This window comes from Lethenteron reissneri, chromosome 28 (genome assembly GCF_015708825.2).
Source record: "Lethenteron reissneri isolate LAM-NWPU_2019-01 chromosome 28, ASM1570882v1, whole genome shotgun sequence".
Lineage (NCBI taxonomy): Eukaryota > Metazoa > Chordata > Hyperoartia > Petromyzontiformes > Petromyzontidae > Lethenteron > Lethenteron reissneri.
In genome coordinates this window covers 7,639,330-7,655,320 of record NC_083806.1, presented here as the reverse complement: position 1 = coordinate 7,655,320, position 15,991 = coordinate 7,639,330, and the positions used below count along the sequence as shown (strand labels likewise).

Genomic DNA, 15,991 nt, shown 5'->3' with positions numbered 1-15,991 from the left:
GGATGACACACCTCTGATTAGCACGGGTGGCTACGTACGGTTCAACATACATACATATGAATAAAGATAATTATTTTAAAAACGCTAATGATAATTTTCACGAAAAAGTTTATGATGATGATCTTTGTAACAATGATACAAAATTAGAATGGCAAAATGAGTGAGGATTGATTATTTTAATGGTGACGATTAACACGACGATGTTAATAATAACAATGACAGCGATAACAACCAGGTCGTAACAATCGCGTAATGATCGTGGTGACGATGAACGAAGTTGGTAATAATTATGATGACGATGACTATGGCAGTGGTTACCACTGTCGACCATGACAAAGGTGATGATGCTATGAGAGATGGCGGATACGGCAACACTGTTGCCGAACTATGCTGCCGACGCGGACGACGATGCACGTGCCTGCGTATCTGCTGCAGCACATAGTCGCGCTGGATGTACTTGATGTTCTCCTCGATGACCGAGCGCGTGCCCTCCTCCTCCTTCGCCAGCTGTCGCTCCAACCACTCCACCACCGCCTGGTTGTTGTCCCACAGGTAGGCCTGCCACCCCGTACAGCAGAGATCACAATCAGAACCTTTGTTTATGACTGGTGGAACCCGATGAGCTATGAAGCTCTTTTTCAGCGATGTGCGGTATGGGGCAGGTCAATAGCAGAAGAGGGAGGGAGGGAGGGAGCAGGAAGCAGGAGGTGGAGGGATGAAGAGGAGCTCAAACCAAAGTGGCGCCACGCCACGTGTGACACGATGCCCTTTGCACTTGCGCTTGTGAGCGACATGGACGCAAAGGCTGGGATGCGGCTTGTGTATTTTGTACTGTGGAGTCGAAGTAATTGCTCGTGGCTCATGGGATCGTGGCTTACGGATCACGGATCCGGTCCCTGTGGCTCATGGATCGCGTTTCATGGCTCGCTCATCATGCATCGTGGTTCATGGCTTAAGTATCATGATCGTCGTTTATGCATCCTTCCTGACTTGTATCATAATAGCTTGTGGTCTGTGGCTCAAGTATTGTGGCCCATGAACTATGGCTCTAGGACCCGTGTATTGTGGCCTGTGCATTGTGTATCGACTCATGGCTCTCGCATGCATCTCTCCACGTGTCTTGACACACTTGTTCCATGGTTCTCTGTCAGTGTCCAGTGATGAACGAGATGGCCCAGTGAGGATAATATGGAGCGATGAGATCAGCCCAAATTGCAGGAGTGAGACAGATCGTGGCATCCCAAGACTGTGATGCATGATGACAGTGTGGGGAGGCCTTCATCCAGCAGTAGAGAGACAATGGCTGACAATTATAATTCAGGTTTCCCTCGCTTTATGTGGGTTCATTTTGTGCAATTTTGCGCATATGCGGCTCACCTATTTCGACCCAAATTTTGTGATGTTATGCGGTTTGGCTTCACTCACATGCGGCTATGTAGTCGGATGTGGGCCATTGTGTGCACTGTATGCGCTACTTGGCAGTCTTGTACACCATTTTTTGGAACGTAACTGCCGCATAAAGCGAGGGAAATCTGTTATTATTACTGTGCTACAACATCATATTTTCTGTGTCTAACTGTGATTGCAATAACTGGTGGTCAAAACACTTTCATCTGCTAGAAAATTAATTTAACAGCCACATTTTGGCAGTAATATAAATTTAATATTTTTTAAGAATTGAAGGCCATTCATTTTCTGTGTGCAAGCATCACATGTCTCAGTGTCCTCACATTGCTTAAGCAAAATAATGAAATGGTATAGTGTTTAGAGCGCCTGACTCACGACCGCTTGTGTTGCGATCGAAACGTCGTAGTTTGTTGTTATTTTCTTTTCTTTGAACCTATCTACGTGACTTCACCGAAAGACCCAAGAACACAACCTGTGACGTGAGTTTAAAATCTTAGTCGGTGGTCATTCCAGGATATCATCGCTCCGGGACTCCCTTCACACAAGACGTCGGTTTTCTTCGTGTGCTCCAGTTTCCTCCCACATTATGCATAAACGCTCATTACTTGGCTGAAAACATCTTAGTATATCTAGAGAACTGCAGAGCTTGGGTAACTGTTGTTAGCACCGGCTTACAGCCCTGGTTGTTGCATTCGAGCTTGTCTGTGGTTCCACAGCGATTACGAGACGCTATTTTAAAATCAACATTATTAAAAGGACTACCATTTTAAGGGAACCCAACGTTGACCAAGTAGGGTTAATGAGTCCTATATATTTTGATTTAAAGCTGTCGTGACTGCAGGGATTCATATTCTTGGTTCTTTCGATAAAGTCACGTAGAAGGGAAGCTTTTGTTGCAGTCGAAACGTCGTGAGAATTTTATTGTTTAATATTTTTATTATTTTATTATTTCCCTTCTACGTGACTTTACCGAAAGAACCAGGAATATGAGTCCTATATAGTTTCCCCGATATAATTCAACACTATGACATAGCATCAATTGTGAAAATATGACAATTATCGCGATATCCTACAATGTAACAATTGTATTTTTTATGAAGTATGTATGTATATTGAACTTCTTTCACATCGTATGTAGCCAGCCGTGATAATCATAGATTGTTAATTTACTGGTTGTGTGCTTTGATGTACTCAAATTATGAATAAAGATGACTCAAAAGTTCTTCAACTGCAGTTCACCCAACACAAGTCTACCATAAGTCCTCTAATCTTTGTAACTTTTAAATCTATAATTATTTTAACGTAGATGGCTGTCAGTTACAAGAGATATAAATACTGTACTTATCTCACGAATATTTTTTGTCAGGAATTAAGATATATATCGCAAATTACGAACGATATTTTGCAAAACTGATGATGCGATTATGGTGCACCTCATGTCGTACGATATATCGTAATATCCCATTATCGCGGCATCCCGAGAAAGTAGTCGCCCCCCTGGGTAGGCAGGTACCTGCAGGCCCTCACGCGCTGTTAGGCACGGGGGTTAAAGCCCGTTAAGTCGGGTAATTACAGCAGGAATCGCTGCTCAGCGGGGGCTCCTCCATAATTACCCACACCGAATGGCGTGACGCCACAAGGAGCACTCTTCTCTTCCTCCTCCGGTCACGGCTTTGTCAATACCGTGCAGTGCTCGCGTGTGTGTGAGTACGTGAGTACGTAGTGCAATGCCAGCGTGTGTGCGAGTACGTCAGTATGTAGTGCTGTGCCAGCGTGTGTGCGAGTACGTGAGTACGTAGTGCAGTGCCAGCGTGTGTGTGAGTACGTGAGTACGTAGTGCAATGCCAGCGTGTGTGTGAGTACGTGAGTACGTAGTGCAATGCCAGCGTGTGTGCGAGTACGTGAGTACGTAGTGCAGTGCCAGCGTGTGTGCGAGTACGTGAGTACGTAGTGCAGTGCCAGCGTGTGTGCGAGTACGTGAGTACGTAGTGCAATGCCAGCGTGTGTGTGAGTACGTGAGTACGTAGTGCAATGCCAGCATGTGTGCGAGTACGTGAGTACGTAGTGCAGTGCCAGCGTGTGTGCGAGTACGTGAGTACGTAGTGCAGTGCCAGCGTGTGTGTGAGTACGTGAGTACGTAGTGCAATGCCAGCGTGTGTGTGAGTACGTGAGTACGTAGTGCAATGCCAGCGTGTGTGCGAGTACGTGAGTACGTAGTGCAGTGCCAGCGTGTGTGCGAGTACGTGAGTACGTAGTGCAGTGCCAGCGTGTGTGCGAGTACGTGAGTACGTAGTGCAGTGCCAGCGTGTGTGCGAGTACGTGAGTACGTAGTGCAGTGCCAGCGTGTGTGCGAGTACGTGAGTACGTAGTGCAGTGCCAGCGTGTGTGCGAGTACGTGAGTACGTAGTGCAGTGCCAGCGTGTGTGTGAGTACGTGAGTACGTAGTGCAGTGCCAGCGTGTGTGTACGTGAGTACGTAGTGCAGTGCCAGCGTGTGGTGAGTAGTGCAGTGCCAGCGTGTGTGTGAGTACGTGAGTACGTAGTGCAATGCCAGCGTGTGTGTGAGTACGTGAGTACGTAGTGCAGTGCCAACGTGTGTGCGAGTACATGAGTACGCAGTGCAATGCCAGCGTGTGTGTGCGAGTACGTAAGGGGGAGTGCTGAACTACGAATTCGTTGGCCCGAGTTCGATTCCCGCTCACAGCCAGCACCATTGACGATTTCTCTGAACAGGTCCTGGGCCTTCTCCATAGGCCCTCGCTAACATCACTTGCCCTGATAGTCTATTTAGGATATATGGGGGATATTTGTATTTTCTATGTGTGTATGAGTGTGACTATGTGTGTTTACGTCCGTGTGTGTGTGAGTGTAACTTTACTGCTTGTGTACGTGTGTGCGTGTATGCGTGTGCGGTGGTCCGGTGAAGGTGCCCTCAGACGCAGCGTGTTTGTCGTGCATCAGTGAACGCTCTGTAGGCTTTGTTCTTGCGTTGTTGTTGTTGTTTGTAATTTGATTGTGCAAGACTGGGTTGTGCAGCCAATTGGCGAAGAAAGGTCTGAATACAAACATCTCAACAGAGTCCACGGTGGCCTTTCCGCCAGAAAATAGAAATTGGCAGTTTTGTTATTCTATGAAATAAATCAAAATAAATAAATTTGCCACATTTTCCATCCACATCACCGTTGGTATTTAGTATGTGTATGTGCCATATATTAACTAGGAATGTAACATCATCAATTGTAAAGCGCTTAGACAATTTTAAATCGATTCTTATGCTCGTGATGCAGGCATTTAATCACGTATGTCAGAATTGAGTCTCCATGATTCATGCAAATGACTTACAAATTGTATTTTTAAAAATCGCTCACGTTATATGTGGCGTGGAGCAGTGGTGCAGTGGTTCGCGCACTGCATTATGAACCCGTAGACCCGAGTTTAATTCTACGCCACGGCAAACACTGCCCCCATGACCAAACCGCACGAACCAGTGTGGCGAAGTATGGTCAAACAACAATCATGGCAAAAAGCTATACGTTTAAATGTTTTACTCATGGAGCAAACAAAACTGGACAAAAAGAGAGAACACAAATTAGTCCAGGAGAACAGGGGGCAGCCAGCAATGCTGGTGAAATGCAGTTTCCACCATAAGTGCCAATTGCAACTCACATTACTGGTGACAGCTGATGCCAGTGACGGCTGGTTGTACCGGTGAGAGCCAGTAACATCAGTGAGAGGCAGGACAACAAGTGACAGCCGGAGACGCTTGTGGTATCCGGTAACACCAGTGGCATTAAGTAACACTGGTGACAGTCGGTAGTCTCAGCCAGTCGAGCCAGCGGTGCCAGTCGGTGACGCTACTGACGGCCGGTATTGCCGAAGATGGACAGCTGAATTTGGCGGTGTCTCATTTAGCTGGTGACGGTAGTTAACACGAGCAGAAGCTGGTTGTCTCGGTGGTGTGATTGTGCGTCGGTGATGCTGGTGGCGGCCTGTTTTACCGGTGGTAGCATCCGGGACCTCACCTTGACGGTTCCCTCGGCTTCCACGAACCAGCGGCGCAGCATCGACTCGACGCGGCCCTCGCTGAGCTCCGGGTTCGCCTGCAGGATCCGCTTCCTCGCCTGGTTCTCCAGCAGCAGCCGGCGCAGGCGCCAGTAGAAGAATGTGCGTGACGTCTTCCACTCCAGTACGTCCTGCGCGACGCGCACACGCGTGCTCGTTTAGCACCGCACGCAAAGGGGTGGTCGCGGTGTCGCGAGATGTATCGCTGTGTCACGCAGTGAACCACTGTGTCACGTAATGTGATGCTGTGGTATTGGGTACTGTGTTACTGTGTCACACAATCTGTTATTATGTTTATTAGGTAATGCGTTACTGTGTCACGTAACACAATGTATCGTCCTGCTGCATTGCGTTACTGTTTCACACGGTGTATTTTTCGTTTCATGATCAACCCAAGACATTGAAAACCTCTTCCTCATCGCCAACCCCACCACCCTTTGTCTTCCTGCTTCAACCTGCCGCGCCAAGTCAAGGGCCCTGATCAATAGGTTCCATTACCGGCCAGGGTCCGGGTGCAGCAGCCAACCTCCGCACACCAGGAGCCAACGTCACCAAAACCCAACTCTGTGCATTGGGTCAGCGACGGACTATGTCATACGTTGTCCATTGGAACCTCATTTGCCAGTAAAAAATATGATAATTGTTTTTTTACCCTTCTATCTGGCAACAAAACTGACACCTTTTTTACAAGGAGTCATGTTTACATAGACCACAATACCTGCGGTCATAATGCAAACAAAAAACATAACTCTGATAATGTGCACTGTCCTTGAAGTTGATTGGTCCACACCCGAGACAGCTTTCCTTAGAGACTAGTCTCACATGGTGTTGGACCAGATGACGCCAGGAAAGCTGTCTCGGGTGTGGACTAATCAACTTCAAGGACAGTGCATACATTATCAGAGTTATGTATTTTGTTTGCATTATGACTGCAGCTATTGTGGTCTATATAAACATGACTCCTTGTAAAAAATGTGTCAGTTTTGTTGCCAGATAGAAGGGTAAAAAAACAATTATCATATGTCATACATTGTCCATGGGTGGCCCCTGACTAGAATCGCCAGTGGACCGAGGGCCCTCCCTCTCCGCACTGCTGATGAAGCGGCTGTCTCTTGGCTCGGCAAGACGAGCTTACGATAATAATAAAATTACATGTTGTATTATTGCGTCACATAATATGCCGTCACTGTGTTTGTTGCATCACAGTGTGTGTTAACATAAGACATCGCTGTGCCATTTGATTTAATTGATTTATAACATACCGATTCACTGTGCCACAGAACGTATCAGTATGTCACACTATACCGCGTCACATGCCGCGTCATAGCATGCAGTGCAATGTTACGTTGTTTTAGAGTGTTGTGTCAAATTGTGTCACATCACGTGACATGTCACATCATATCACATTATTTAATACATAATGTGCCATTGCATTGCATCATTATCCATCAGGATGTAACAATACACTTTGACACAGTTATCAAACACAACATACAACACATCGTGGAACAGTTATTCAACAGAGGAAACAATAATACACTGTGACACAAAGCCACATTACGCGACACAGTAATATAAAACCCAATGCAGCAACACATCATATGACACAGCAACGCATTACATGACTAATCAACAATACAAACGCTCACACGGACACGATGAATGAATACACATTCAAAACTACGCGGTGCCTTGTGGTATCTACGTGATGCTGTGTTGGTGCACTGCAGTGCGGTATGGTTCTGTGCTATGCGGTGTTGTTGCAGTGCAGTGCGGTATGGTTCTGTGCTGCGTGGCGGGTTGTGTGGTTCTGTGCTATGCTGTGCTGTTGCAGTGCAGTGCGGTATGGTTCTGTGCTGCGTGGCGGGTTGTGTGGTTCTGTGCTATGCGGTGTTGTTGCACTGCAGTGCGGTATGGTGCTGTGCTGCGTGGCGGGTTTGTGTGGTTCTATGCTATGCTGTGTTGTTGCAGTGCAGTGCGGTATGGTTCTGTGCTGCGTGGCGGGTTGTGTGGTTCTGTGCTATGCGGTGTTGTTGCAGTGCAGTGCGGTATGGTTCTGTGCTGCGTGGCGGGTTGTGTGGTTCTGTGCTATGCGGTGTTGTTGCAGTGCAGTGCGGTATGGTGCTGTGCTGCGTGGCGGGTTGTGTGGTTCTGTGCTATGCTGTGTTGTCGCAGTGCAGTGCGGTATGGTTCTGTGCTGCGTGGCGGGTTGTGTGGTTCTGTGCTATGCTGTGTTGTTGCAGTGCAGTGCGGTATGGTTCTGTGCTGCGTGGCGGGTTGTGTGGTTGTGCTATGCTGTGTTGTAGCAGTGCAGTGCGGTATTGTTCTGTGCTGCGTGGCGGGTTGTGAGGTTCTGTGCTATGCCGTGTTGTTGCACTGCAGTGCGGTATGGTGCTGTGCTGCGTGGCGGGTTGTGTGGTTCTCTGGGGGGCTGTGCGGTGTGCGGTGCACTCACCGTGATGGCTCCCTTCTCGTGCATGCGTCCCGGCGTGTCGTGCAGGTCGGCAAACTTGACGGCCACCTGGTGGTAGATGGGCAACAGGAACTCCTCACGCTCCTTCAGCTTCCCCTCCAGCTCCTTCTTCTCCGTGGCGCTCAGCTCAGGAGTCCCTGCAAAGCGAAACAACGACGACGAGTCAGCAACCATCGGCAAAATTGGCAGCGGCGGTGACGGCTGTAGCCATGGCTTAATTTTTCACTGAAATATTTCCCAGGTCGCTGGGAGACTCGAGTAGGTGGTGAGTGACTATTAGTAGCCACAGCCAAAGCAAAAATGCATACTGGATGTGGTGTGATCATCGTTTTCCAGGTCGCTGGTAAACTAGAGTAGGTGGCATGTGATTACACTGGTCAACACACTTTTTCTGACATAAGGTATTCCAACGGTTTTAAGGTAATTTTGGGGTGCTGATTCCAAATCTGGCATCAGTTTTTGTCTATCACATCAGGTTTTTGAGATATTAAATATTGCATTTTCAATAAAAACTGCAGAAGAAAAATATTAAATAAATGTGGATATCTACATCAAATGATATTATAAACACACTATCCTAAAAATACACCACCGTATTTTAACACTAAAGCAGTCACTGACTCGCAACAACTTGCAATCATAAGTGACAGAGTTAATTTCGGGTAAAATCAATGAAAATGGGGTATGCCGATAGCATAAAATGAGATGTGATAGAGCAAATCTGACATCAGATTTGGAATCAGCACCCTGAAATTAGTCTAAAACAGCTGCAAAAGTCCAGGCCAGAGAAAAATGTTTTATTTTGTTGACCCGTGTTATTGTGTTATTAGTATACCAGGTCACTTGTGCAAAATAAACTATTTTGGTTTCTTGAGTATTCACCTCGTCACAAATACATTTGATCCACAGCCATAGTAAAGAGTATAGTGGATGCGGTGGGCCGGGCGTGGAAATATTTTCGTGGTTGCCAACCTGGACAAACAAGCCTGAAATTGAGCCCTGCTGATGGCTCCCCTCGCTAATAATATCACTCGTTAACAACTGACACATCCTGTAGTCCTGGTGGGTTCTTACCTGGTTATATCATGATGCCTGTCTATTTCATATTTTTTAATGGTCTTTGATTTGTGTTTAAAGTGTACAACCGTACCCTTGTTTATATATATTAATCTGAATCTCCCCCATAGTCTGTCTCGGGCTCTCAACCAACTAGAAAAAGTATCCTCTTGGTTCTTTCGGTAAAGTCACATAGAAGGAAAATAATAAAATTATAAAAATAAAACATAATAAAATAATTCTCACGACGTTTCGGCCACAACGCAAGCAGAAGGCCTTCTCGACAGACCTGTTCTCCACCTGAAGACGGCTGCTTGCGTTGTGGCCGAAACGTCGTGAGAATTATTTTATTATGTTTTATTTTTATTATTTTATTATTTTCCTTCTACGTGACTCTACCGAAAGAACCAAGAAGATGAATCCCTGCCGTCACTGAAAGCTTTAAATAAAAAAAGTATGCTTTATTGAAAGAAAGAAAATAGCAATGTATGTGTTGCTCTTTGCAGACGATGGCCGTAGAGGCAACAGATTGTTTCACTATGTGGGTTACCCCCATCAAATGCAGTGTGAGTTTTCTCCGGGTTCTCCAGTTTTCTCGCACATGAGGTCAAACGCTCATGAATGGAAATGGCCAAATATACCAAACGTAGCAGGACCGTCCTAAAAAAAATTGTAAAAGCTTCAGCCAGCAAAGCTTTCCTGGATAAAGGGCAATATTTATATTATAGAGACAAGACACTGGTCTCTAGCAGAGGAATGTGGAATTTCCACAAATTTCCCATAACTTTCAGTGGAAGATGAGCACTATGAATGTAGATAATTGTGGAAATGTCTACGTTTAAGATAATATTATTATACTTTTCTTTTTTGAAAGCATGTACAACTTGTAACGTGCAACACTTTTAATTCAAAGGCATTCGCAATACAATATTACGATTTACAATTGTCACATGACAACCTTATTACTTGGCTGTGTCGGGTGGATGAGGGTTTACAACACACATTTTATTTACACAATCTGACCCAATCATCAATTATGAATAATAACACTTTGCTGCCACTGTTGTCTGTCTGGTGGCCAAGTTACCCTTGAAAAAAAAAAGAGTTGGGTGGCTCAAATAAGCTTTACTTGGGAAATAATCTTCTGAATGGAATTTTGAAATTCTTATTTGAGATACAAATACACTTTCACTTAAGTTTGACATTGTAATGCGGACTCCACTGTGACAAAACAATCCATTGTTGTACTGTCATTCTGTGTTCCCATGCCTGTGCTCCACATGGTCACCAACCCATACTAATCATACTCTTAGGTTTTTTCGATAAAGTCACGTAGGTAGAAATAAATAATACTAATTGAAATAATAATAGAAATAAAATAATAAAGCACGACGTTTCGGAGGCAACACAAGTCTCCGTCATCAGGTGGGACCGTCACAGCTAGATTTACTGCATCAAGTTGATACAGTAAATTGTGCAACACTTGATACAGTAAATTTAGCTGTGACGGTCCCACCTGATGACAGAGACTTGTGTTGCCTCTGAAACGTCGTGATTTATGATGTTATTTCTATTATTTCTATTATTTTTATTATTTATTTTTAGCTACGTGACTTTACCGAAAAAACCTAAGAGTATGAATCCTTGCAGTCACGAATACTTCAAATCTAGAATCCATACTAATCAGTGTGGTGACCTACGATGAAATAACCCCCCACAAGCCACACAACATGGGTAGCTCCTCATCCAGCAGTGGATTGACAACAACAAAATTATAAATGTACATGTACATCACCATCATGACCACTTGCATAAACGTAAAGAGTACCACCCACAAACGGCCAGAATATTTATAAACAAACAAACAAATAAATTCCAGCCATTCCAAATGAGGGCCTCCCACACATTATGTTGACCATTAGGGTATTTTTTCACCATACTTCACCATTCTGGTCAATGCAAGTTTGCGAAGTCCAGCGGACGAGTTGGTGCAGGGGGGCATCAGAACTGGTTGTGATTTCACTTCGCACTAAAGCTATGGCCAGGAATTTAAACTGAGTCTTCGAGTTCATAGTGCAGATCACGATACACCCGGCCACTGTTCCCACTGCTTCAACCCCAATGGATTTAAGCTCGAGTCAATTCGTTGCCGCCACTCCCCGACCCAACTTCCTCATTCCCCCTTCGCTCCTTCTCCTCCATGGACCATGGCCGTGCCTGGGCCTGAATTAAACGACAAATGTAACGCTACTCATGGGGGACAAACAAAGCCACGGGCAAACAGATGTTTAGCGAACCCTGCCACGTAATGAACTCTAACCCCTAATCAAACGCCGCTGCAGAACGGGCCGCAGATCAAAACACTTACGCTTAACCTCTCCACCCGCCTCCCACATCATCGCCCCCCTCACCCTTCCGCCACCCAATAACCATCACGTGACAAAATGAGCCCAATTTATTCTTCTGCAGACGTGCGCGGATACGTTGCTATGTCCCTCCTTTAAAATTGTGCAACACATTCCTGTGAAACGCGTGTTCCGCATCAAGAAGTAGTCGAAGGACAATTGGAAGAATTATAATTCTGGTCATAAATGTCAAATTCGTCCTTCATATCTCTGGGGTTGACGTAATTAGTCCGATACAATGTTTGGAAAGTGGATCCCACGAAGTAACTGAATCTAGCCATAGGAATGTGGAATTGCCACCACTATCTAAGCATTGCGGGGTGATGAGCACCCCACAAAGCTCATAATAATTTCGTATTTTTTGGCATTATTTTATTCTGATTGTGCTATAATTAGTCCGATACAATGTTTGGAAAGTGGATCCCACGAAGTAACTGAATCTAGCCATAGGAATGTGGAATTGCCACCACTATCTAAGCATTGCGGGGTGATGAGCACCCCACAATGCTCATAATAATTTCGTATTTTTTGGCATTATTTTATTCTGATTGTGCTATAATTAGTCCGATACAATGTTTGGAAAGTGGATCCCACGAAGTAACTGAATCTAGCCATAGGAATGTGGAATTGCCACCACTATCTAAGCATTGCCGGGTGGTTGAGCACCCCACAATGCTCATAATAATTTCGTATTTTTTGGCATTATTTTATTCTGATTGTGCTATAATTAGTCCGATACAATGTTTGGAAAGTGGATCCCACGAAGTAACTGAATCTAGCCATAGGAATGTGGAATTGCCACCACTATCTAAGCATTGCCGGGTGGTTGAGCACCCCACAATGCTCATAATAATTTCGTATTTTTTGGCATTATTTTATTCTGATTGTGCTATCAGTGTCATGTGATGAGAGGAATAATCCATTTGGACCTGCTGCAGAATCGTGTATCACCCTCTATTGGAGAAGGGTCTGAGGAAGAAGATATCAGAGAACTAATTCTGAGATCCCTTTATAGTGATCTCTTATTCAAGCCACCCTGCTACAGTGAGACAGGTCAATCGCAAGATAGTTAAATCACTATTATTTTTTTTTATTCTCAGAGTTAAAATTCAGTTACATTTCATGCAAACCCAAATGTAATCGTCTGGTTTTCTTGTGCTGCCATTGGGTGACTGTGCTGAGATCATCAGGGACCAAGCTTACTCATGGGTGACTGACACCTGTTTTTGAATCCATGATCTGTGGTACCAGCTCAGTGTCTCTGACCTCCAGTGAGAGACTGTGATATTCCTTTAAATATAAACTGTACTGTATATATACAAAGACCAAGATCCCCATATAACTAACAAAGACTTTTGGGGCAAGTGCTCTTAGTGAGTACCTATTAAGGCATGAGGGTCCAAGACCAGGCTTAACCATCTTTGTCTTCTCAGTGCACTAACCAATAAGCCACCACTCCCTGCATGCTGTGTGTGTATACACAGTTTTATCAGATATACTGCCTACTACAGTGCGATACTGTAATCAGTGAACCAATAAAAAGATCACCTTGATCAAATTGGATATATGGATTTATTTCCATTATTTAAGGTAGGCGAGAACCCATTGAAACAACACTTCTCATTAGCAATGGTGATTGCAATTAGAATGCAAATACTTAGCAGTAATTTTTTTTAATGGCCTTAAATACGCCTTCCACTAGGATTGGTGTATTATTTTGTTACTGTTATTATACATACCTAACACTCTTCAACAGAGTCATTAATTGGGGGGAAATGAAATAAATAAAGTAGACATGTACATTCATAGATGCAGCTATTATTTCAATCCACGTATGAACTAGGGCCCCCTCCCCCCCACTCTGTGCCAGTTATGGGGGAGCTATATGACCATACTTCACCGCGCTGGGCAGTATGGGTTGGTGACCGCGGGGAACACAGAATGACAGCAATGATTTTTTTTACTGCACCCTGTGCGACCCACACGTGGCACAACCCTGCAGTTGCCTATGGTATAGTGTTTGTGCGTGCGTGATGGTCTCCCGTCGAAGCACTATCCAGGCTCAATACCTGCTTAGCTTCCGAGACCTGATGAGACTGGGTTCATTTCGGGTGGTTTGGTCACAGGCCAAACAGACAACAGTCTGTTTATCTCCATATATATAAAAGTTGTGATTATGTGTGTCTGTTCAAAATGTTTAGCGTACTTCCCGACATGCAACTAACTTGAAATTAGCCATGTGGGTACTTTCCAGACTGTACACCATGCACAAATTATAAAAACACACTTTTTTTGGGGGGGGGGGGGGAGCTCAATAATGCATATAGTTTTTAGCACGGCAAGTGAGCTGTGACGTCACATCTGTCATGTGACCCGTCTGCGGAAACGTAACGGAGTGTGCCTTCTGATCGCGGGTAAAGTGAAATGCAAATGTGTTGCAGGTCTAAGGCGTTCTTCGCGCAGCATTGCTTTATTATTTCAGTCGTTTACTGCCGTACGCATCCTGAAAGTTGTGTGTGTCTGCAGCAAGCGCGTGTATGTGTACATATGGACACGCGCGCGTGTGTGTGTGTGGGGGGAGCGGTTGTGTAGTAATACGAACCCGGCGACCCGAGTTCGATTCCCGCTCACGGCCACCACCGGTGACGATTATTTAAACCGATCCTAGGCCTCCCCTAGGTCGACTCAGCCTAAAACGAGTAACTGGCTGTGGTGTGTGAACATCGCCACTGGGGAGACAAAGGCGGCCGGGCGTGGTGGATCCAAGTCCCGGGCGAAGCCGGGTAGGGAAGCTAGTTACTTATATTACAGTATTACCGAAAATCCATCCCAACGGCACTTTATAGATTTTGTGCATTATTTCTTGAGTTTCTCTTGGGTTGGACGTACATTGCTGGGTATCTTTTGACATCAGACAGACAAGTCCTTAAAAAAATCGTTACATGAAGGCACGGAAGCTAAATGCAGGTGGACCAGCTGAATTTAGAGAAAATTGAGTGTAGCCGTTATATATTTATTTGTGAATAGCCTACTGTTGTCCACAAGAGTAATTTTCAGTAACAGGCAATGGGTGAATGGGCTTCAGTTTAAAATAATGTGTGTTTATGTGTATGCTTAAATGTGTATCTGTGTGTACGCATGTGTGTATACCTGTTTCTGTGTATAAATTGTTTGCATGTATGTTGCATATGTGTGTAAATGTATGTATTATTGTGTGAATGTGTGTATATGTATGTGCAAGTACTTGTGTGCGTGAGTGTATTTGTGTGTATCTGTATATATGGCTGTACACACATATACACGTATATAAGTATATGTGTGTGTGTGTTTAGGGGTAGAGGTCGTGAAATCTGAGTTCGATTCTCACTCATGGCCAACACCAGTGACGATTATCTGAACCAGTCCCGTGCACCCCTTAGGTTGACTCAGCCTCAAATGAAAACCTAGCGAGACAAAGGCGGCCGGGCATGGTGCTGATCACCCACCCCCTCATGTAGCCATGCCAGCCCTAATAGGTGCTTGCTAACAGCACTTGCCCCAACAGTCTGTTACAGAGTATACAGGGGATCTTTGTCTCTGTATGTGTGCATACGTACAACGTGAGTGTTTGTTTGTATATCGGGCACACAGCGCTGCCATTATGTGCATAAGAGCAGCATTACCCGCTCGGGGCGTGAAAGCGGCGCTCATCAAGCGCTCCGCTATCGAGGCTGTTGGGCCACCAATGTGGCATGCGCGCAAGACGGGCGATTCAAGCATATCAAATTATACGAGGAAGAAGCGGCGCGCTCGCTAAATCACTGACAATTTGCACCTACGCCGAATCAATATAATGAGGGGGGGGGGTTACGAAAAACACTGCTTCCGAAAGAGAAATTACGGGGAGAACATAAAAAAAAGGCAAAATGAAGCCGAGAGACGAAACTCGTTTCGTTCGGAGCTAAATAATGACGGGCGGCGAGTAAAACCCGCGAAATGCTGTCCCTGTGCCTGTGCCAGGTCGGTGAATTGAGACCTCGCGTGATTAGTGGGTGCGAGATGGGATGCGGCGAGTGGAAGGGGACGTGTGGGTCTTTATATCAATCCGCGCCGGAGTATGGATGTGGTTTCTGGCCACTGAAAAAGTAAAACATATAGATATATAAAAAGATGTGGCTCGGAGATGAGAAAGAGAAATGATGCAGAGTGAAAAGGTGATGCGGTGCTATGGTGATGGTATTAAGAGATCGACGCTAGCCCTGACGATAATCTTAGCCCAAGCCCTATCCGAAGACTTAACCCTGTCTGTCTGTTCCCGTCGTGTTAGCCCTAGCCATAACCCTAACAACAGTTTCAGACCTACCCCTAACCTTATGCACGATGTCATACCCTACTAACTCTCACACAAGCCTTAAACAAAGGCTTGATCATGTTTGCTACAATCAAACTAAGTGTAGTCCTCAACCCAAACAGTAGTCCAAGATCTAACCCGAACCCTTAACCACACCAACCATGCCCTACTAAAATCACATTAATCCTATCAACAGTCCTAGACCTACCCATAATCTTACCTACAAAGCCATTCCCTACCCATAACGAAGTACTAACAC

The 15,991-nt window shown here is 45.2% G+C and overlaps 1 protein-coding gene across 1 annotated transcript in view; it reads right to left on the bottom strand.

The window, feature by feature from the left end:
• The window catches only part of ACACA (acetyl-CoA carboxylase alpha), a 190,668-nt gene that overhangs the window by 14,568 nt on the left and 160,109 nt on the right, over positions 1-15,991 (bottom strand). The window contains 3 exon segments of the mRNA XM_061562031.1: positions 419-558; positions 5,429-5,599; positions 7,924-8,078. Coding sequence (XP_061418015.1) covers positions 419-558; positions 5,429-5,599; positions 7,924-8,078 — 466 coding nt within the window.